General features: G+C 46.9%; 4 protein-coding genes across 4 annotated transcripts; 1 reads left to right on the top strand and 3 right to left on the bottom strand.

Moving 5' to 3' along the window:
* Positions 1 to 632: 632 nt before the first annotated feature.
* On the bottom strand, positions 633 to 4,593 carry EAF1 (ELL associated factor 1). Its single transcript, XM_078876054.1, has 6 exons — positions 4,334 to 4,593; positions 2,831 to 2,925; positions 2,218 to 2,354; positions 1,816 to 1,997; positions 1,420 to 1,683; positions 633 to 1,203 (listed from the first exon to the last, which is right to left on the bottom strand). The coding sequence occupies exons 1-6, from the start codon at positions 4,410 to 4,412 to the stop codon at positions 1,157 to 1,159; spliced, it is 804 nt and encodes a 267-aa protein (XP_078732180.1). The 5' UTR covers positions 4,413 to 4,593; the 3' UTR covers positions 633 to 1,156.
* Positions 4,594 to 4,644: 51 nt separating this feature from the next.
* On the top strand, positions 4,645 to 11,634 carry METTL6 (methyltransferase 6, tRNA N3-cytidine). Its single transcript, XM_078875969.1, has 6 exons — positions 4,645 to 4,879; positions 7,440 to 7,702; positions 8,014 to 8,148; positions 8,659 to 8,829; positions 9,302 to 9,443; positions 9,579 to 11,634. The coding sequence occupies exons 1-6, from the start codon at positions 4,873 to 4,875 to the stop codon at positions 9,740 to 9,742; spliced, it is 882 nt and encodes a 293-aa protein (XP_078732095.1). The 5' UTR covers positions 4,645 to 4,872; the 3' UTR covers positions 9,743 to 11,634.
* A 71-nt stretch (positions 11,635 to 11,705) lies between these two features.
* On the bottom strand, positions 11,706 to 17,140 carry TSN (translin). The gene is made up of 6 exons (XM_078876186.1): positions 16,946 to 17,140; positions 15,748 to 15,835; positions 14,508 to 14,604; positions 13,941 to 14,056; positions 12,849 to 12,928; positions 11,706 to 12,579 (listed from the first exon to the last, which is right to left on the bottom strand). Exons 1-6 carry the CDS (start codon positions 17,009 to 17,011, stop codon positions 12,319 to 12,321), a joined length of 708 nt encoding a protein of 235 aa, XP_078732312.1. The 5' UTR covers positions 17,012 to 17,140; the 3' UTR covers positions 11,706 to 12,318.
* Positions 17,141 to 17,774: 634 nt separating this feature from the next.
* Positions 17,775 to 21,819, bottom strand: LOC144946554 (uncharacterized). The gene is made up of 4 exons (XM_078875597.1): positions 21,613 to 21,819; positions 20,255 to 20,356; positions 19,086 to 19,211; positions 17,775 to 18,624 (listed from the first exon to the last, which is right to left on the bottom strand). The coding sequence occupies exons 1-4, from the start codon at positions 21,763 to 21,765 to the stop codon at positions 18,490 to 18,492; spliced, it is 516 nt and encodes a 171-aa protein (XP_078731723.1). The 5' UTR covers positions 21,766 to 21,819; the 3' UTR covers positions 17,775 to 18,489.
* Between the last annotated feature and the right edge of the window lie 707 nt (positions 21,820 to 22,526).

Below are 22,526 nucleotides of genomic sequence, written 5' to 3'. Positions count from 1 at the left end.
TTAGAACTCAACTTGGGCGTCAAATTGCAATTATTCCTTATGGCGTTACCCCGGGGTACCAAATAATACAAAATGGCCGAGGCAATTAAATATTCTATTTCTGGTACACTTTTTTCCAGGGGTGTACTTAACTTCACGACTGGGGTACCAATCAATCCGAAATCAGTGCTACTGCGCGATGTCGAAAACGCAGCGAGGACGATTGCGCCGAAACCCTGAACGCTCGTACGCACCGTAGTGGTGCATCGTGTACAGCTCGTCGAGATGAGTCGATTGCCGCATCGCCGACCATCAGACAAAATGACCGCATCGCGGACATTATGCGAGAGCCGGGGTACTATGGTACCGCCATAAGGTTCAATTGTGTAAACTACACATTTCCAGATGGGGTACAAATTATGTAGGTATGAACAGCATATATCAAATGAGATTGTCTGAATGAGCTAAAGTCTCTTAACCTTCATTAATGTACTGTAATTTGTAAATAAAACATCTCCACTTATCAGTGGTCTATTACAGGAATTGGCTTTTTACCAAACACATAAATGAATGTTAATCATCTTACTTGGAAACCATTCACTTCCCAAAATGTAAGTGTAGATAAAACTAGACAATTGTCGGTTTATATTGCACAATTAGCATTTATTGTATCTGCTTTTATATGGCAACACAATCATGGTAATGGATATGTACACATGGCAAATACTAAAGAGCAAAACAAATATCACAACTTAAAGCTTTCGTTTTACTGCAGGAATTCATATTATTTGGGTCTTTCAGTAAAGTCACGTAGATAGGTTAAACTAAATTAACAAAACACGACCACTTGTGTTGCAATCGAAACGTCATAGTTTTTTGTTATTTTCTTTGAACCTATCCACGTGACTTTACCGAAAGACCCAAATAAAATATATTATCCCAGTTAACTGTGCCAACATGTAATGTTAATGTCTTAAACGTAAGTATGATATAACAAAGAAATCTACTGAAACAGTAACATGCATTACATTTCCCTCAAATGCTATGCGATATGACAAGGGGAAATATAGGCAGGTACAGAAAATGATGATTTTAAGCATGGGATCAGCTTTGTATGAAACTAAAGTGATTGGGGTACAGATATTATCGAAAGATATTTTAGTGGATATCTTAAAAATTAGTCGTCACTGTCACTTCCAGATTCGCTCAGCTGCAAGTCACTTCCTGTAGAAAACAAAAACACATGTTACTGAGAAATTCATCATTACAAATCAATACGCAAAATTACACGTTATTTAACAGTATTTGACCTGGTCTATACAGTATTCACGAACAAGTCATTGCGGTCAGCTCGTTACAAGAAAACTACCATTGTGCAAGCATGTGCATAAGAGTAATCGTGAATCCGTTGAGTGTAAAGTGCAGCGTGTGACTACTTACTCAGTGTGCTCATGTACCCCCGGTGCTCCGAAGGCGGCTGTGCGCGGGTGGTGCCGTTGGGTAAGTTTGCTGCGGTGGGTGGAGCTGGGATCTGTGGCTGCAGCGGCGTGGGCTGAGGCTGAGAGAGGGGTTGAGTCGGGGCAGGGGAGAGCGCCACGCGGCTCTCCAATTCCTCATTGGAGCTCTCGCTGCCACTGCTCGAGCTGTCCGAGTCCGAGGAGCTGGCATTGCTCATTTCAATGGCACGGGCCTCGGCCAGAAGCTCTGTTTCAGAACATGAACATTGTTTCAGGCACAATGAATCAGCTTATTGTTTGGAAACCTGTCTTTACAGATGCAACAAAATGTTCAACCATCAAACTTGTAGTATTATTTTAGAGTTCTGATGTCACTTGCCTTTCTCGATGTCGTGCAGTGGTTCAGGAGACTGTTTTTCTTTTCCAGGTGAAGTTTTACTGCCCGTTGTTGCCCGACTTGCGCTCTTTGTCTGCCCGCTTGGCTGTCCTGCACGCCCACTCTGTTGTTGCTGCTGCTGCTGCTGCTCCATTCGGCTCTGAATCTTGCTGCTGCCTTCAAACCTAAATATGAATACAACTTCATATTCATCGTATCTAAATGTAGCAACATTGAGATGCGTTACAGACGTGGGACACACATTTGTGTAAAACAGTAAAAGGACAAGATTACTATATGAATACATATGTATCATTGCAGTCAATCATTGAATAGGGGGGGGTTAGGATTGGAGTGATGATGTACATACATTACTTTGTGGCTTTTCAAGCATTGATCACTCACCTGGTTTTCTTGACCTGGATGTTGCTGGTGAGCTTTTCCAATGTATACTCTCCCGTGTCATGGTTGATAATGAGAACACATTCCTTCATGCATGGTCTCTTGGAGCCTTTAAACACAGTTGTGGGTGGAGTAGAGCCCTGATGCACCACATACAATAATCACGAAATGGTTTCTAGAATAGTGACAATGTAAATGATGGTGAAGATATCCCACTACTGTATTAACCATTAGTTTTTTTTACCATTACGTAGTTGAATTGTAAGGCTTTTGACGTTTAGCTGAACTTAAGAAAACTGGGCCACTGCTGCGCACACGTATGTACTATGCTGAACTTATTTCGCACCGTACGTAGCTAACCGTGCTAACCGGGAGGTGCGGGGCAAGGACAAAAAACATTACACAAAAAACAATTCTAAAGAAATTAGTTTTCAATTGAGATGATTTTAAAGTGCACATCTCCAGTGGCTTCCTAATATTGGAAGAGCATTCCAGACGGCCGCAGAAGTGCGGAAGAAGCGTCACCTGTAGGCGTAACAATGGTAAAAAAAAAAATCAGTTCTAAAGGAATGAGTTTTCACTCGAGATCATAAGCCCTTGCAAGCTCACTTCCTACCTCGACGTTTGGCAGGGTGATGGTGACTTGATCGCCTTTCCCCACGTCCAGGGTGCCCTCACATGCCGTGTCGATAGAGGCTGGCTTGAAGTCGTCTATTGAACAACAGCGTGTTCAACGTACTGTGCATCAAACGAGCCGCATATGAACCTTATGGCGGTACCCCGGCTCTCGCATAATGTCCGTCATGCAGTCATTATTATTATATTTCTTTTACACGCTTTTTATTAACTCGCTCTGTTGTTGTATCCTCAAATATTCTAAATTTTTACCCACTTCCCAATGTGGTATCGACTGCAAACTTGGTATACTTATGTCGTACTGATGACAATTTATCATAAAACAACATTTTAAAACATTATTTTTTATATGTTATGTTTCGGCTTGGCTCTAATTGCCCACGGTAAACTGACATTGGCTGTGAATGGCCACGGTCCCTTACGTTGTGGCAAGCTTCGGGCCACTTCCTGGAGTCGTGGAGTTCTGCCATTACTAGTACGGTACATTTCATTAAAGCGTGTTTTTTTTAAAGTTATTTTTTAATATTCCTTTTTTTTTAGTCTGTTAATTGTCGGCGATGCGGCAATCGACTCATCTCGACGAGCTGTACACGATGCACCATTAAAAGTATAATTTTTCGGATTTGTTTATGCTGTTTGGCGTTTTGACATCGCGGAGTAGCACTGATTTCGGCTTGATTTGTACCCCAGTCGCGGAGTTAAGTACAACCCCTGGAAAAAAAATAGCGTCCCAGAAATAAAACATTTTATTGCCTCGGCCATTTAGTATTATTTGGTACCCCGGGGTACCGCCATGAGGATCATGTTCAGCCCTCAATTATACAATAAACACGTCAACATATCGATGGCCTCTCACGTAGTTCTAACACCCAAAACGACGAAAACCATGTAAATGTCTCAATCGTGTACAGTGTCTTGCTTATATTTAGACCCCAACACCCCGCAATATTCTAAGTGCTAAACAATGTCGCAGTGGTGTTCCTCCCGTGTGTGTGTTATATAAAGACCTGGCAATGCCCTTGGTAATTCCCCAACTAAACCCCCTTGGGGGTAGGTAACGTCCCCTGTGCCAACTTCATGGCGACGTCTTAAGATGAATCCCTGCAGTCACGAAAGCTTTACATCGAAATTCATGGCGACGATTCGCCCACGCTCGGTACACGAGCCGCGGGGTGGGGGAGCGGTGGCTTCCCAGCCTGACACAAACAATCCCCGACAGCATTCCCGGCCACGGCTAACATCAGTGGCGAACACGTTAAGCCAACCCTGTACCCCCCCCCCCCGCGAGCCTGCACTTGACCAGCGCGGTGAAGTATGGTCAAACAACGCGAGATGGTGCGAGGACGCCTTCATCCAGCGGTGGACTGACAAGAGGCCTGCCAATGACGACTATAAATGTAAATTACGATAACTTCTTCATGTTCGTGTTGTTGTTGTTGTGATCGAGTAGTAGTGGTGGTGGTGGCGTTGGTTAAACTCTCACATCGGATGGCGTGGAAGCCGGCTCGCGGCCTCCGCTCAAAGCTCTCGCCCAGGCGCAGCACGTGCTCCTCGCTGTTCATGGCTCGGCCGTCGTCTGTCACGCGACAAGAGGCAGCCGATCGAGCGACTTGACGAGCGAAAACCAAAACAAAAGGAAGATCACGCGGCAGAAACCTCCTCGCTACAAACTCGCGCCGCTTTCTTTCATTATTTCCAGGAGACGCCTGCGCAGGGCCGGCCGCGTGACCCCCCCGTGACCCCGAGTCCGCCCCCCGCCCCCCACCCCACGCGCATGCGCACTCGGCGCGCGGAAGCCGGGTCCACGTGGGCGGGACACGACGCACGTGTGCGGCCTGCGGCTCCGCGGCCGTGGAGCTTCTCTGTGAAGCAATTAACGCGCTGGTGCTGGTGGCCAATTAGCGAGGGTCCAGCCGCTGCTTTTGCTTTGTGGTGGTGGTGGTCGCTTTACAAGAGCCTCCTCCTGGGCGGCGCGTCTCGTCGGTCGTGGGGATGCGTTGATCGTCGCTGGCTGGTCACGTCATGCTGGGTTAGTGATACTCCTACTGACTGAACGACTGTCGTGTTTTCGTCTGGGCCAGCAAGCACACAGTGGGTGTACTTGGCCCTCCCCCCACCTCTCCAACCATTATATATACGCAGTGGTAGCTCTTGTAATCTCTCATTTACTTGATACAGCTGTCGTGGCTGTGACGGTTCCACCTGAAGACGGAAGCTTGTGTTGCCTCCGAAACGTGATTTTTATTTTATTTTACTTTTATTAATTTTCATGTTTTACCTACGTGACTTTACCGAAAAAACCTAAGAATATGAATCCTTGCAGTCACGAAAGCTTCAAATCTAGAATGGGTGTGGGAGGTTCAATGAAGGGAAATAAACAGGTTTAGTTGACTAATCCATCGATGTAAATCCAATGTTAGAGCGAGTCAGGTTTCGTACTGTTGCAAATGATGGCCCCACATCGATGTCCTGTCTCATAAACACATGATGGGTTATTTAAAGTTATAACTTACATGAGAGAATTGAGCAGTCGAACGCTTGCCCACACAGTCGGTCTGATCTTAATTGTTCGTCCCATGAATATGTTATAGTTCGGGTTCACGTACAGTTGACATTATTTTATGTTAGAAGTGAGTGTGGAATCAACCACAACTGCATTGTTCTGTGCCTGCGAGGTGAGCTGTATCGCATAGAGGTGTGTAAGACATACTGCCTTAGCACGCAGGACACTCAGGGAGACCAGGGCAGCTGTCCTGGTCCCACGCAAAGTTCCCCTCCAGCAGGGGCCCCGCTGTTGGTTGCTTGGACTCCTGGGGGGGCGGGGGATGAGAAGTGGCCTCCGGCAGAAGTCGCAACCGGGTACCCGATACCCGTACCCTACCCGATACCCGGCTACCCGTACCCGGCCGGGTACGGGTAGACCGTGAGTCACTGGTGAGTAACTGTTTGTCACTCATTTCCCAACGTCTTGTCTCTTCTCACAATTCAAGTTCCTAGAATCAACCCACCCGCGCCTGCAACATGGCTTCATCCCAGAGGTCGCAATCAGGTACCCGATACCCTACCCGTACCCGGCCGGGTACGGGTACCCGTTTGCGACCCTGGTGCGGCCAGGTACGGGTAAGGAATCAAAACCCGTTTGCGACCTCTGGCCTCCGGGGATCGAGGAGCGCCGCCTCCAGGCAGAGGGGACGCGGGGCGGTGACACGCGTAGTGCGCTCACAGTGGAGTCGGCGTTGTGTGCGCGGACCGTGGGGCGGATTGGTGGTTCAGAAGCTTTATACTGGAGGAATCCGATGAGCTATAAAGCTCTTTTTCACAGATGCCCAGTAGTTTCACAGATGTCCAAGTTGGATGTGAAAACGTGTGGGAATCTTAATTTCATATGAGCTGGATGCAGAAACAAGAGTGAATATGATGTGTAAACTCGTATAGAACATATCAGAATTGGTTTAGGGTTTTGCTTAGAGCTAGTCTTTCATCCGCTCAGCCTCATACCAACCGCTCATACCAACCCGCACTCACCAGCATGGTGAAGTGCCTTCGCATATATCTTCCCCCAGTGGTGGTACAGATCGTCTCCAGGCACTTGAATTTCTGATGTCATCATCCATGATGACAGCAGCAGTGCGGCTGAAGGTGTAAGTGATGTTAAGAATAACTTGGTGAGAAGACGCCTTGATTGACCATTACTAGAAAACACGTGTATGGAGTACGACCACCAGGGAGATGGGCGTCATGAAATCTGCTCGTTTGCAGGTGCGAGATCAGGGATGTGCAAACCTGCGGCTCTTTAAGGACTTTTTCGTGACGTTATTTATTAAGGACCGTCTCGTCCTCACATGTATCGCGGCTCTTTGAATGTAGAGGTTTTTTTTTAACACGTAGGCTTTCGCGACCAATATTGTTCATAATCAACGATTTTTGGGTTTAGATCGCGTTATTTATAAATGTGTTGTAACCCTCCACCACCCGACACGGCCAATCAGTAAAAAAGTGTCACGTTTACAAAAGACAAATAGTTCACTGCTTTAGCCCACCGGTGTGTTGAAGCATGAAACCACAACATTTACAATTTGAGTACGACGTTTCGCTGGTAATTGCATCCAGCATCATCGGGCAATTCGCCAGAATGGTGAGGCTCTGCTGTGTCTCCCGTTCTTATATAGAGCAGCAGCAGGGTGACGTCATCATTGCCCGATAATGCTGGATGCAATTACCAGCGAAACGTCGTACTCAAATTGTAAATGTTGTGGTTTCATGCTTCAACACACCGGTGGGCTAAAGCAGTGAACTATTTGTCTTTTGTCAACGTGACACTTTTTTACTGATTGGCCGTGTCGGGTGGTGGAGGGTTACGACACATTTATAAATAACGCGATCTAAACCCAAAAATCGTTGATTATGTAGAGGTTTTTGTTACCGAATTCGAACAAAATGTATCTTGTTATTTTGGCAGCCGACCTCTGTGCTAGATGCATTCCTCCTGCATCGCAGGATCGCGAGAGATGGAAGCAGCCTGGAGAGACCTGAATCAGTGGGTTGAGCATGGCCGATGATGTTGACGACCAAAGACACTTTCTTTGCAGCTCGAGAAGCAGAGGCGGCGGCGGCGACGGCGGCAGCGGCAGTGCCCGTCCAGGCGAGGGCGTGCGGGGCTCGGTCGCTCTCCCCCGAGGAGCGGGAGAGGCTGCAGCGCGACTCGGCGCTGGTGGCCGAGTTCAAGCAGACCAAGCTCGAGCAGGAGGCGCGCAGGAACTGGGACCTGTTCTACAAGCGGAACTCGACACGCTTCTTCAAGGACCGCCACTGGACGACCCGCGAGTTCCAGGAGCTCGGCGCCTGCAGAGAGGTGTGGATCGGTTGATTCGTGTCCGGAAAAAATCAATGTCAAGATTCACGTGTAGATGATATGGCCAAAAATGCATCGCCTTAGCGACATGGACAATTTTTGGTAGTGGAGTTGTCTGTGCATCTATTTATTTTCCCCTAAAAGACGAAAATTCGCACTTGCCAACACGTGAATCAAGTGCTTTAGAGCTAAAAGTACTTGATGGGGACTTTGTCCAGGAGGGGTGAAGACCTCATCTGAATTTTGATACTTCACAACTGGAAGAGAGTCTCCCACCCCATTTAACAAAATCTTATGCTTTTGTACTCCAGAGTGAAAACCAGAGGCTGGTGATCCTGGAGGCTGGGTGTGGAGTTGGGAACTGTCTCTTCCCACTCCTCGAAGAGGATCCCAACATCTTTGTCTACGCGTGCGATTTTTCTCCCCGTGCCGTTGACTTTGTTAAGGTATGTGTAGCAGGTGTGTAGGATTACCTGGATGAATTGTCACCAAATCTGCAGTTGCTCATTGAGGTGTTCACCCAGAGTTAGCATTCATCTGCAGGATCAGTCTCCACTGATTGTTCATCTACAGTGATCGCTATGCTGCAAGGCGATGAAAGCGTGGTGTGGAGGCCGACTGTAATGTTTTGTTATATTTTGCAGCCTTGTGAGTTTGAGCAACCTCTGCCAGCCAGTTTCTGGATCCTCTTTACACCACATAGCCAGATCATTCGAGAACGCGAACAAACAATGCAGAATATTTCACGCTGCGCCTTCCCCGGCATTATGTATGTTGAACTTCTTTCGCACCGTACATACCCAACCGTGCTAATCGGAGGCATTTACTGGATGGTAGAGCAGTTGCAGACCGGATACGGATGCAAGCAACGTAGTTTTACATCTAGCAAATTAACGAATACGAATTTTATATTGCTTTATTGGATAAAAAAAAAATGTGTTTTCTTGTCGTTGCAGAGCAACCCCTTGTACAGTAAAGAGCGCTGCTTGGCTTTCCAGTGTGACCTCACGCAGAATTCCCTCGTGGAGAATGTGCCGGAAGGGACGGTAGACGCGGTGACACTCATATTTGTCCTATCTGCTATCCACCCCGACAACATGGATGCAGCTCTGCACAATATCTACAAGGTGGGTAGACATCAAACCGCATCTAGCACAAGAATCCATAGTTTGAGCACGATATAGCATCCTTGAAATGTTCTTGTTTCAGTCCAAATTGATGACGTTCGAGCGAAACATAGATTTGTAATAATGTAAAGGTGTGAAGCACGTTACTAAAGAGCATATCGATGTCATCATATCGGTCACACCATCACCAAACCAGTGCACCTTGGTATAGGTTTTGTGGATTCACGCCATCCCGACTGCATTTTAGGCTACATGAAGAGCCACAACGAATATATGTTGAACTTATTTCGCACCGTACCAAGCCAACCGTGCTAATCGGTGGTGCGGGAATGGACAACAAACTAAACACAAAAAGCAGTTATGTTGCACCATAATGAAGAGGGAATGGAAAGCCGGGCAGGGCAATATCTGTACATGTGAGCGTGGCGTTTTCCCTGCACACCTGGGGACAACAGTGCTCGCTCCGCTCCAGGTGCTGAAGCCAGGAGGACGCGTCCTGTTCAGGGACTACGGTCTGCACGACCACGCCATGCTGCGATTCAAGCCTGGCCACAAACTCTCGGAGAATTTCTACGTCCGTCAAGATGGAACCAGGGCATACTTCTTTTCAGATGGTATTACATTGATAGAAAAGTAAATTGTAGTCCTAAGCATCAAATATATTTATAAATGTGATAAACTATAGGTCACATGTTTATTGATTATGCAGCATGGGAAACATGTTGTCTGATGTTTTATTTTTTCAACAGACGTTGTGGAAAAACTCTTCATCGGTACGGGCTACGTGGTGCTGGAGAATGAATATGTTGTGCGCAAGACTGTCAACATCAAAGAGGGCCTGAGTGTGCCCAGGATTTTCATTCAGGGGAAATTCCAAAAACCCTCAGGAGATGAACATAAACCTGCTTCGTGATTACTCGTGATACTTCACAATAGAGTGGGGCTCCTGTGCGGTCAACTACAACTGTACACTGCTGGACTAAAGTCTCCCTGCACCTTTGCCTTCACACAATCCAACTCTCTCCGGCACAAACTGATCTTAACGCTCCACTTCCGTGATGCACGTCCTCCTATGGATCATGAGTCGCCCTGTACACTCCAAATGCGGTGCAGAACGTGACATAGTTCATAATCACCAACATTACTACCACCACCATTCTCATCATGAACATAATCCTCATCCAGTGGTCTACCCACATCTGGACAAAGGCCTTCTTCCCACCCCATCGCAATCCCTTCCAGTGCAGCGATACCGCACATCATTTCACGCCTGTACGTGAACCCATCTTCTCGCTCCACCTCCTCAGTGGTCAACTTTGGTGTTCCCCTTTGCGTACCGAAAATGGCGTGCTAATGCACAGCACAGCTGGAGACCAAGGATGTCGTGAGGGTTGGTTAGAGATATTGCCTCTAAGATGCAAAATTGGGAGAACGCCACAAAAGGCCCAGACCAAATTTTCTCTGATGGCTGAACGAGTGCAGAGGAGACCAAACAGCCACCGTTAAACTCGACAGATTCCGCTCACTACTCTTTCTACATATTTGTCCTTCCCCCACACCTCTGATTGGCAGGGTTGGCTAAGTCCCGTGCGAAAGAAGTTCAGCATACTACAACAGAGAAGTAAACTCAGATTAAATTATACAATTCAAATCTCGGCTGAATTTGTCTTGGACAGCAAAGGTGTCAATATAACCAGGTTCTAGGGCAGGAGTCAATGGGAAAACAAAAGGGAGGATGCAATAGTTTGAGGCAATTCGACACAAGTCAAATATGCAAGAACCGAAACTAACTGTAATCAGCCAAGTACTTAGGTTATAAACAAATCAACAGGACCAGGATTTAAAGGCAACCTGGTCTGTGCTCGCGTCTTCACCCCAGCCTGAGGTGCCATATGTAGGCGATATTCGGAGTCCCTAAATCCATGCAGGCACTCGCTTCATTGCATTTGTCTGAGCAGCTCAAATTAAGTAGCCCCGACTGCCTCCTGGTAGTTGGTGGCAGTAGATCCAGAAACGCTCTGAGTCCTCATTGCTCTTCAGGGGCAACGTCCACTTCCTCATGGCTCATTCCTACTGCTCGTGGTGGCCCGTTCGTAATGCTGGGGCATGCGCCTCGCCATTCGTTCATGTTGAGCTAATGTGGGCGATGCTCCACAATCGTTTTCCACCGTAATTTGTATTCTTTCAGATATGGGTATCGCTGGTGGAGCATTTAATGATCTTCCCGAGTTGCCCTGAAGTAGTGCTGGTCCTTCAATTGCGGACATCTTTACGGCCATAAGACAGGCAGGGCACTAACGACGCACAAACGAGATCATGCTCAAGCTAATTGGGACACTGCCCAGCCACAGTACACATCAATATTACCATCAATATATCATCATAAACTCCACCATCGTCACTACCACCAACATCGATAATGCATTGTAAGACTCTCAAACGCGGTGGCAGGAGAAATTTTCCGCCACTTTCATGCGACTCCTGTTAACTGCAAAATCGCCGTGGATAATGAGTTTCCGTTAACAGATTGCAGCTGCGGCTAAGTTACAGGCCATAGGTTTGTGGATAAGAGCTATTTTATTTAACAGTATTTTCATAATCATTTTTGCAATGCTGTTCATTATAAAATACATGGTTTTACCATGAAGCACACTCGAGAATGGATATGTTCTTAAGTACTGTATTGTTACTCGTTCTAAAGTCTTGTTTGCACAATGCTATTTGGGAGATGTCGCGGAAATGCTTTGAATCATGCAAAGAGAAAATGGCGTTGTAAATGTATACGTTCAGCTAAGATGAGAACATTGCCTGATTACAGCAAGAGATGTCTGCTACGTAGTAGTTTGGTGATACAATTACAAGGACAACACGAGAAATACTAACCGTAAACTTTAATTGAAATGAGTGAATGCTCCTATGAAGCATATCATTTATACAGAATACTATTCAGGATTTAAGCTGCAAGAATATTTCAAGATGTAACAAACATTTTTTACACTGTTTAGGCATGCAGCAACGCAAAATATATAAACAAAAATTCCTATGTTCAAAAGATTCCTTCTGTTCCTTAGCTACTATCGAAAAGCTTCTCAATGTAGATGTATAGCAAGAGGTATTTTTTCAATAAAACAGATGAAACCATTTCTGAGCATTTCTGATGAAATCACTATTTATAAAGGCCCATAACCTCTCTACTTAGCTCTTTACAAGACTTTTCATTTGCCATTAATGTAAATTATATTACCAGCCAACAAAATATAAAGCTTGTAACGACGTAGTTGCTTGACAAAAATCTAGCTCACAATGGAATGAACACAAGGTAAAAAATGCTCTTCATACTTCCGAGTGGTAAGGAAAACTCACACGTATGCCTTCCGTATGCATTTCAACGTCTCGCCAAACTCACCAAGCTTTCCTGTCGCAGCATTCCTCATTTTACAAATGTACTCCTATTTTTATCCTCTTGAATATCACTGGAATTCGCCCACACTACGGCTTGCTTTCTTCATCTTTACCACCGGCGTTGTCCTGCGACTGATCGGTGGGCTTTGTGAGACCACGGATCGTCAGGTCGTACACCACCTCCTCCACCTTCTTCACGTCGTACTTGAGGCCATCGTAGCGCTTGCGCAGAGAGTCGTTCTTCAGGTTGAGCGAACGGAAGCCAGCGTCCAGCTCGTGCACAAACGCCGCCACTCGAATGGGCCGCCCATAATCCCCGGCTGTCACGCTGTTTACTGCCAGGCGTGCCTGCGGTAATAACAACGGTCAACAATATTCCGTGTAAAACTGCAATGCATGGCAGATTGCTACAACCACGCATGTACCACTAGCCCATAATATAATTGGACAGGTAAATCGGTGTTAAATGTGAATGTATATTGCTGAAATCAACTTTAATCAGAAAATGTAGGTGAAAAAACATACATTACTGCCAATTATTCTCCTAAGGATTTGCTAATTTTGTAGTACAGTATTGGGATTGAAAACCATTCCAAAGTTACAAGGAGGCTCCTTACCAATTCACTGGCCATCATCAACAGCCCAGTGAGGTAATCATCCAGGTCCAGATGGAAGCCTTTCTCCTGCTGCACCTCAACTGCACACATGAAAGCAGTCACTTAACAATCTGCAAATTCAACGTTTACTCAGAATAAACATACACAGCTTAAAATGTCCTGCAAACCTGGTCCCGTGTGACAATTTACAACACCAATCACCACAGCTTTCAAATTAATCAAGAGATCCCATTCTTTACACCTAGGCTACACAATGGGTGATGTAAAATAGACGCATCACAAATATTAATTTCATCGTGACTTCTATAGCAATCTAAACTATGTAAAGCAATGTCTCCCGTTTCAAATTCAGGTTTAATTTGTTTAGCCAGCAAACACCTCAAGAAAACAGGGGAGTCTCATTGCAACATCAGACCTGCGTCACCAACAATTAAAAAACAAAGTTCAGCAATATAGTAAAGTAATTAGAACAAAAAGCTATTGCGTCAAATAAAGAATCATAAATATAGCACATCGTCAATGTGAACTCACAACTACATATTCCCTGCAGCACAAATCAGCTCGGAACACATTACCTACAGAGCGATCATGGATAAACTACGCTACAGACACATTCATAATTAAACAGATATAGGTTGACTAGAGTACGAATGTGACTTTATTCCCATCCCACATCGAAGTTATGGCACTAGCTTTTAACAAGCAAGCCAGTCGTTTAAATATGCCCATGTGATAAAGCAAAAATTAACCCGTAAAAACAAAGTTTTTCACTATAAATCCTTTATATGCGTGGCAGCTAGTCTTCTCGTCCTCTGGCTTGAGATGGCTGCCACCTATGGGTCAGATGATTGTCTGGCAGCATTAAGCAATTGGTAAATAAATATTTTTAAAAAATTCCCTAAACAGTGTAAAATTTTGGAAAAAATTTTTCACGAAAATGCATTGTCACGCACAAAGAGTCTGTGTGCAAAATGTCAGCTCGATTGGATCACGGGAAGTGGGTTAAAAAACGACCGAAAGATTTGCACGGTCCTAAGCAAGCAAGCAAGTGAACTTAATATAAAGGATTTAAAAAGATATCACCGTACTCACTTCCAAGGATTTTGGCAGCTTCCTCCCGCGAGATCAGGCTCTCGGCTTCCAGGTACACAAGCAGGGCGGCTAGATAGCTGAGGCGCTGCAGCACAAACCGCCAGTGGTCATGAAATCTACAGAGGAGCAGCAATTCCAAGCAGTGTCAACAGCGAGCACAAACCACAGATGCCTGCATCCTTCAGGGGTTCCTGCACCTCGGACAAAAAAAAACAGAACAAGTTTAAAATCCCACCATGCATAGATACTCTTAAATGTGTCTGCAATGTGATCTCTTGAAAACAAAATTTAACGGGCATAATGTTCACCAGTGTATTAACACAATTGATGTTAAAAGCTTGTACGATTCAGGCTATTGCCAAACATTGCCTTTTAATTTGAAAATATGCAAATTATTACCTCTGTCACCCTCCTTCAGACATTAACTACACCGAATGTAAATCTAAAATACAAAGCGACATTTTCTCAGGTTATGAATTACTATATTGAAGGAAACACCGGATGGAAAGCTGTCATATTTATTAAAATAGCTGTCAAAAGCATTCTCCTCAAGTGGTTTCTCCCCACCTGTAGTAATACTCCGGAGGGAACTTGGTCTTGAGTACAGCAAAGTGAACTTTAACTTCTTCGAAGCGCTCTCTTGCCTTCTGACAGATAGTTGGCACTGCACAACGACACAAAGTTAGTCACAAGTTCGCTTCCCTGGCGCCTCTAGTTGTGCACCGTGTGTGATGTTTAGTGGAATCATTTTGAATCACTATACATTACTGGATTGTGAATGTCCTCACCGGTATTACATTATCATCTGGATCTGTTATATTAAGCTACAAGTTCATTTAAACATTTTCATTTTTGACCAGACAAGAGCCTTTTTGATTAAAACTCAAAAGGCCACTTTTATGTCTGATGTGCGTAAAAACCATGATTATTTTGTTTATATATGGTAAGTATGGATGAGTTCCTACATCAATTGCGCATTAATTATTGTATTAATACGATTCCATTGTTTGTATGCTCGTTTGCCTAGAAAGGCCACGCCCAGTCCCACGACTCTAACCTTCACAATCATAAATCCATTCATGAATTTCTCATTTCGTTCATTTAAATACTCATTCATTTTTCTCATTCATACGTTACTCCATTTTAATTACTCATTCGTTAAATAAAACATTTACGTGTGAATCCATCAAATTCGACATCCATGTCAAAGCTGATTATTAGATATATATCTGTTCTCAGTTGTGCCGCATAGATCTTCATGATGGGCGGTCTGGTTTGTACGCAGTCTTGTTCGGCATCATGTCCGACGTTTCGCACCACGTGGTGCTGGGACCTTTTTAAATCCTTTATATTAAGTTAACTTGCTTGCTTGCGCGCTTACGACCGTGCAAATCTTTCGGTCGTTTTTTTAACCCACTTCCCGTGATCCAATCGAGCTGACATTTTGCACACAGACTCGTTGTGCGTGACAATTTATTTTCGTGAAAAAAAATTCCAAAATTTTCCACTTTTTAGTAAAAAAAAATTCATATTTAATTTAAAATACCAATTTGATAAAAATGAAACTCTTACTCAAGAAAAACAAAAATGAATAATAAAATAAAACCGATGCCACGCATATAAAGGATTTATCGTAAAAAACTTTGTTTTTACGGGTTAATTTTTTCACGAAATTCACTCCGTTTTTTTGTTTACGAAGCTCCCACCCAGCACGTGGAACGGGAGGATCATGCTCGACGTTTGGCTCCACATGAGAGCGCGAGAAATCTCTGATGCGGAGCCGTGTCCCGTGGCTGTCCCCACGCACCGGGCTGCAGGCCCTGGTGCACGCCCTGCAGCAGCGTCAGCGTCTCCCGCGCCGTCTGCTCCAGCGCCTGCACCGTCTCCCGGATCTCCTGCGGGACAACCTCATCATCAGTCGCCGGCATCATCAGCCGTGGTCAATACACTCCTGGATGTAGGCGCTGTCGCAAGCCTGCTAGATGTAATAATCCGCACCTAGCACATTGACATCAAGCAATTTCATTGATGCATCTCCTCTGTGGATGTCTTCTTGGAAGCGTTTCATTCATCATCAGTAGGTGAAGGTGCAGCCCTGCAATTGCTTGACTACGCCTCTGCTTGCGGCATGGCCTCCTCTAGAAAGAGGGGCCACTCAAGGGAGCTACAGAGAGTCGCTTTAAGGGTAATTGGCCTACTCTTCAATGGTGACCAGTACACATGGAAGATGTCGCCATACCCACACCTCACCCTACCACACAATCTGCAGATCAACTGTGGTGTTGTACCCGCTAATACCGCCGGATAAACAACGACGTGCCCGTTTTGATTTAAAGCTTTCGTGACTGCAGGGATTCATATTCTTGGTTCTTTCGATAAAGTCACGTAGAAGGGAAATTATAAAGTAATGCTAACATTAAACAATCAAAATTCTCACGTTTCGACTGCAACACAAGCAATCATCATTAGGTGTGAAATCCACAGCCAATTGTTTCAGGGGCCGCTCTGAGAGATCGAACCCGCAATCTCTGGAGCTCATCGTGCGAACCATCACACTACGGTAGCACCCCCCCCCCACCACTCAATGAGAACATAAATCCAATACAATAGCTGCCATAGTGCTTTGTCAATCCACAGCGGGCCTCCCCACGCGTTCTCACTCACGGGGATTGTTTAACAGTACGTATTGCTTGACCATACTTCACCGCGCTGGTCGTCAGCACGTCAGGAGCAGAGGACACGGGGCTCGTTCGCATTCTCCACCAACGTTAGCCGGGGCCGGGAAATCGAACAGTATTGTCGTGATCTGCGCGTCGCGCGCTAACCACTCCATTGGCGATCCTGCAGTAGCCATCACGAGGAGTTTATCGATTCTGCAAATTCGGAAAATCGGAGCCGCGTGAACGGGTGTCCCTCCCTCCCTCTCTCCTCCACGACTTCTCCCGTCTCGCGTGACACAAACACACGCGGGGCCACCATCGCCTCCCTCCTCCCCCCGCCTTCACCTCGCGTTTCTCCTGCTCCACGCTCAGAGACTTGTTCACGGACAGGAACATGTCCAGCACCGACATGGCGGGGCCCTGGCTAGGGGCGAGGGAGGCTGCGGCGGCGGCTGCTGTCGAGGAGGAGACGGCGGCGTGAGGACCGGGCCGAGTGAGAAGCCGACGGTGTCAGAATTGTTCGCCCACGTGCGAACCTCAACTCCGCCTCCGCAACCGATGACGTAGCAACAACAATAATAAATAATAAAACACGCGGCCGCCGATGCCGTGGCGGCCATCTTACACAGGGAGGAGGACGCCGTGCGCATTGGAAAGCACGGGGGGTGTCGTCATCAGCGGGTGACTGACGCCCCCCCCCACCCACTGCTGGATTCCCTGGGTAAGATGGCCGCGATAGCTCACGCGGGAGCGGGGATCCCCCCCCCGCCCCCACTGGATCCGCGATATTCTTCCCGCGAACGGCGCGAGAGTTGCAGATATCGCGATATCGCGTTACACACGACGCGATATCGTGATGCGATACGATATCGTGATGCGATACGATATCACGATATAACGCGATATCGCGATATCGCAACAACACGTCACACACACACGCATGTCGTGACGATATACTTGCTGTGACAGTGATGCACAAGCAAACGAAACATCAACAAATTCGCGAATAACGCCGTGGCTTTAAAATGGAAAATAGGCGCACAATGGTGATATAAATTAGGGCCAATGGCCGAAACGTCGCCTCAACTGGTCCTGTAACATTAAAATAAACATTCACACAAAACTTTCTAGAAACGGTTATGTCAAACTTTGCTTCATTTAAAATGTATAGAAATGTTTAATTCAGTTTGTACTCGAATACACACTTTCCATTGTAAACAGTCATGCAATACATGTACATCCATTACAGTAGTTTCCCCACCAGAATACAAAATATAAGGTAGCTATGAAGTTACAAAATGGAGATATTTGATCCGAGACCTAAAATTGTCATTGTAAATCATCCCAACAATAGTTTTTTCAATGACATGCAGCCACATGGCCTACATAGGTGGAACATGTCTTCCTTTAAGGGAGTTCGTGTCACCCATGTGCAGGGCTTGATTTAGAGGGAGGAATCGAGACATTTTTGCAGTGCCCAACATTCCAGAGGGGTGCCTATGTCAGTGATAACTGGGGATATTGCATCTGTGTGTATGTGTAGAGATGTAGGCAGTGCGCGCTGTTGAGCGGGTGCAATCGAGGACGAGCAGGTGTGCGCGTTGGGGCAGGAGGTTTGTGCCGGAGAGACGGGAGGTAGGAGAGAGTAGGCGAGATGCAGAGTTGGTGAGGAGTAGATGAGAGCGGGTAGTAGAAGCAGAGTGTGTCGTGACGGTGGCAGTCATAGCAGTGCCTATAACTGGTGCGAGAGTAGACTTAATAAAGTGTAAGCAGGTTACTTGTAACTCCGTGTCGGTGTGTAATTTCAAGACACTCCATATGTATGTAAAGGAACGAGCAGAGAATGTGGGGAGGCAGTGGTCTTGTCTGCCCCGATGTCCCTCCTAAGCTTATGCAGACTTCTGCAGCAGCATGTCAATGTAGGCAACGTCCTGCAGGTCTTCCTCCAGGACTCCCAGCTCGCTCATGAGCTGCCTCGCTACGCGCTCCCCTTCTTCAGAACTCTGGCCTTCTTCCAGCACCACCTACACAAGCACACGCGGAGGCGTGTGCACGGTGAGTAGCAAACACCAGATGTCAAAGGTGGTCAAAAACTGAAAGGACTATATGTTACAATTGGGAGCAGCGGCAATCAGTTTGTGGGTAAAGCACACTGTCAAACATTAGCCTTACTCCTACCCCTAATCAACAATTCATCAACCGTGTACAGGTACTTGCTCTCACACTGCGCGTACAGCCTTACTCTTAACGCTGCCTCGCAGTGGTTTAGCGGGGGCCCATGGGCTAGAGAGGCTCAGGTGCTAGACTACAAAGAGGGGCAGGGGCATTCATGCCAACCAAGCTACATCACTGTTACCCCAACAGTTATCCTGTCCAAAATAAGTAAAACCTATTTGCTGTACTGTCCCACACAGTGATGTCATTCCTCTATTGTTTACGTGGTGCTTAACACAATCCAAAGCAGCTCCCAAAGGAGGAGATTCACCTCCAGCTCCATGAAGTCCCCGAGCCCCTCTACGGCGTCGATGTGCACGCGCGTTTGTCCCACCAAGTAGAGCAGCCGCTCCTTGCGCACCTCCCCCCTCACGGCCAGCGCTTGAGACAGCACGTCCTGCACGGACAGACGGTTCCATGCACCGGCATCGCACCGTGGCCACAGCCCTCTCACCCTTCTTCACTCCGGAGAGGACTCCCAAGTTACTAATGGGCAGTTCTTTCACAAGATGTCAACTTATCGGCATCTCTTGACGGAGTGATGTATTACGGGGGTTGTGGCCAAAATGTATGTAATACCATGATTTCTAGTCAACAATGAATATGCAAAGGGGAAAACCACAATTGTATTTGGAGCATAACATTAAGAGTTTTTTTTATGAGCCCAAATGTAAAATTGTACACCTTAACCCTTTTCCGTTCCGAGAAGTCTGCAAGTTACAGCGTGGGTCCCGTTCACCGCTGAATCTTGGAACACGCAAGCAGTTCGCGTTGAATCTATTTAGAGGCATAGAGCGCCATTGTTTTTAAAGACCGTATTTACCACAGAAAACTGTAGCGACATGACCACACTCTATGATAGCTGGTGCCAAACTGTGCCACACACCTACCCGAATGCCCTTGTGGGAGCCTCGGTACCGATAAAGTTATTTTCTTTTTTCTTTTCTTTGATACTGTTCCGATGACGTACACATACGTCATGTACGTCATCGGGAACGGAATGTGCGTCATCAGAACGGGAAAGGGTAAACATGCCCTCAGCAGCAGCATCTGGAGAAAGCTAGAGAGAAAGAATGCCCAAAACAAAACCCAACCTGCAATAAAACACACTGGGATTTACACACTTGTGTGCATAATTTTTAAAGTGTCAAATACGGCATTCCTCAATATACCGAAACGGATACGCTCCTGAACAGTTGTTCATAAAGCAAAATTCCGTACATCGAACGATATTTTTCCATTGACTGCCATTATATAAAGACGTAATAAAATCACACTTTAAAATAAGCAAATTATGTTCAGCACATTTTATGAAAAATATATAATTTTACGATGAAATAATAATTATAACAAAAATATTTGAACTCTCAAAACACAGACTAATGAACCTTCCACCATGTTTAATGTAAATGAATGTACACAGTCAGTGAATGAATTTACCCCAAGTCCCACTGGGTCTGCCGTTGGGGTGAGGGTGTAGTTTGATGTTTTGGGTCCACTTGTGTCTGGTCGGTCGTAAAACATGAGCTTGCCCGTGCCATCCTAGAGCACACAACACAAATCATCTCATGATGCATATTTGTAAAAGATTATGAGAATGTATAAATTTGTATCGGGGTTTATTGTTCAACTTAATTCTCATCACATTAAATGTGTAATCCATAAACAATCATACCACATCAACAGGTTAACATTAATGATTTAAAGCGGACTGCGAAAAGGCAAACCCATCCAAACATGTGACAATGTCTCGCCAATCACATGATCATTACACTGTACAGTACATCAACACAGTACATTCATACATAAACTGTATTAATTCAATCTCTTATACCATCACATCGGCGTCTTTGCGTGCATTTAAGACCACTTTGAAACAAACCTACGTGAAACACGCCGGGTAATCCTACAATTGCTACGAGTTAGGCACGGAGAAAATGCAGGAATGTATGAATGTTGAACTTCTTTCGCACCGTACGTAGCCAACTGTGCTAATCGGAGGTGCGGGAGAAGGACAATAACGTGGTTAGGTGGGAGAAGAGGGCAGCGGTAGGCAGGGGGGAACTCGTGGACGTGCAGCAGACAGGCAGACAGACACAATGGGCAGAGGAGACCCCGGAAGTTAAATGCAGTCAGTGACTTGCAGGAGTTTGTGAATCTCAACTGAGAAGAGACTCACAATGAAGTGTAGCAAGTAGGTTTTGGTGGGCAGGTAGACACGGGGTGGGGGGGGGGGCTGGTAGACACGGGGTGGGGGGGGCAGGTAGACACGGGGGGGGGGCAGGTAGACACAGGGGGGGGGGGCAGGTAGACGTGGGGGGTGGTGGGCAGGTAGACAGACACGGGGGGGGGGGCAGGTAGATACGGGGGGAGGGGGCTGGTAGACACGGGGTGGGGGGGGGCTGGTAGACACGGGGTGGGGGGGGGTAGGTAGACACGGGGGGGGGCAGGTAGACGGGGGGGGGTGGTACAGGTAGACAGACACGGGGGGGGTAGGTAGATACGGGGGGAGGGGGCTGGTAGACACGGGGTGGGCTGGTAGACACGTGGGGGGGGGGCAGGTAAACACGGGGGGGCAGGTAGACACGGGGGGGGCAGGTAGACGTGGGGGGGGGGGCGTGGGCAGGTAGACGTGGGGGGGGGGGGCAGGTAGACATACACGGGGGGGGGGGGCAGGTAGATACGGGGGAGGGGGGGCAGGTAGACACGTGGGGGGGGGGGGGCAGGCAGACACGTGTGGTGTGGGCAGGTTGACAGACACGTGGGGGGGGGGGGGCAGGCAGACACGTGGCGCTCACGCTGAAGTGTCGCAGCTTGAGGCGGCCCCGCGTCACCACGTAGAAGGTGTCGCGCTGCGCGATTCGCTTCCCGGGGCCGCCGCTGAGCCGCTCGGCGGCGGCGCGCAGCGTGGCCACGTCCCGGACGCGGGCCTTCACCTCCACGTTACGCATCGCTGCACTGCTCTCACACACACACACAGGCAAAGACAAAGATCCCCCGTATAGCCTTTACAGACTGGAGGGGCAAGGATAAATGGCCGTCCATAAATGACGTCACGCACTTGGGGGGGGGGTCAGACATTTGTGATGTGTAACGAGGGGAGGGGGGGGGTTGAGAAATGTGACGTCACATCAAAATGAGCAACTTTAAATGAATATAGACAACACGTTCTACTTAATTAAATAGACTTTTTAATAATGTTTTCTCCTACAACATCAGAGTGCAGCGCCACATTAAATACACACTACAATGACAATAGTTTAAAGCGATTTGAAGCATGTTTTATTCTTTTGGGGGGGGGGGCAGAGCTTTGTGACGTCATATTTGAGGGGGTCTGACTTTTTGTGACGCCGTGTGACAAAGGGGGGGGGGTCAAGAATCTTCCAAAATCGCGTGACGTCATTTATGGACGGCCCCCAAGTGCTGTTAGCGAGCACCTATGAAGGCCGGAACGGTACACGAGGGGATGGGTGGCCAGCACCACGCCCGACCGCCTTTGTCTCCCCAGTGGCGATGTTTACACACCGCTCCAGGTACTCATTTCAGGCTGAGTCGACCTAGGAGAGGCCCAGGACCGGTTCAGATAATCGTCACTGGTGTTGGCCGTGAGCGGGAATCGAACCCGGGTCGCCAGGCTCATAGCGCAGCGCGCTAACCGCTACACCACCGCTCCCTACACACAGACACACACACATCGACACACACAGACACA

Source organism: Lampetra fluviatilis, chromosome 1 (assembly GCF_964198595.1).
Source record: "Lampetra fluviatilis chromosome 1, kcLamFluv1.1, whole genome shotgun sequence".
NCBI classification, from domain to species: Eukaryota; Metazoa; Chordata; class Hyperoartia; order Petromyzontiformes; family Petromyzontidae; genus Lampetra; species Lampetra fluviatilis.
Note: the sequence above shows the minus strand (reverse complement) of the source record. Positions and strands in the feature narration are given on the sequence as shown.

Coding starts and splice junctions, on each gene's coding strand:
- EAF1 (XM_078876054.1), bottom strand. CDS start 4,412: ATGAACAGCGAGGAGCACGTGCTGCGCCTGGGCGAGAGCTTTGAGCGG. Junction 1,998..2,217: donor ATCCAGGTCAAGAAAACCAG/GTGAGTGATCAA, acceptor ATTCATATTTAG/GTTTGAAGGCAGCAGCAAGA. Junction 1,204..1,419: donor GGGGTACATGAGCACACTGA/GTAAGTAGTCAC, acceptor TGTTTTCTACAG/GAAGTGACTTGCAGCTGAGC.
- METTL6 (XM_078875969.1), top strand. Junction 8,149..8,658: donor GTGCCGTTGACTTTGTTAAG/GTATGTGTAGCA, acceptor TTGTCGTTGCAG/AGCAACCCCTTGTACAGTAA. Junction 8,830..9,301: donor CTCTGCACAATATCTACAAG/GTGGGTAGACAT, acceptor GCTCCGCTCCAG/GTGCTGAAGCCAGGAGGACG.
- LOC144946554 (XM_078875597.1), bottom strand. CDS start 21,765: ATGCGTAACGTGGAGGTGAAGGCCCGCGTCCGGGACGTGGCCACGCTG. Junction 20,357..21,612: donor TCAAGCTGCGACACTTCAGC/GTGAGCGCCACG, acceptor TGTGTGCTCTAG/GATGGCACGGGCAAGCTCAT. Junction 18,625..19,085: donor GGGACTTCATGGAGCTGGAG/GTGAATCTCCTC, acceptor GTGCTTGTGTAG/GTGGTGCTGGAAGAAGGCCA.
- TSN (XM_078876186.1), bottom strand. CDS start 17,011: ATGTCGGTGCTGGACATGTTCCTGTCCGTGAACAAGTCTCTGAGCGTG. Junction 14,057..14,507: donor CCTCCGGAGTATTACTACAG/GTGGGGAGAAAC, acceptor GCTCCTCTGTAG/ATTTCATGACCACTGGCGGT. Junction 12,580..12,848: donor TGATGATGGCCAGTGAATTG/GTAAGGAGCCTC, acceptor TTATTACCGCAG/GCACGCCTGGCAGTAAACAG.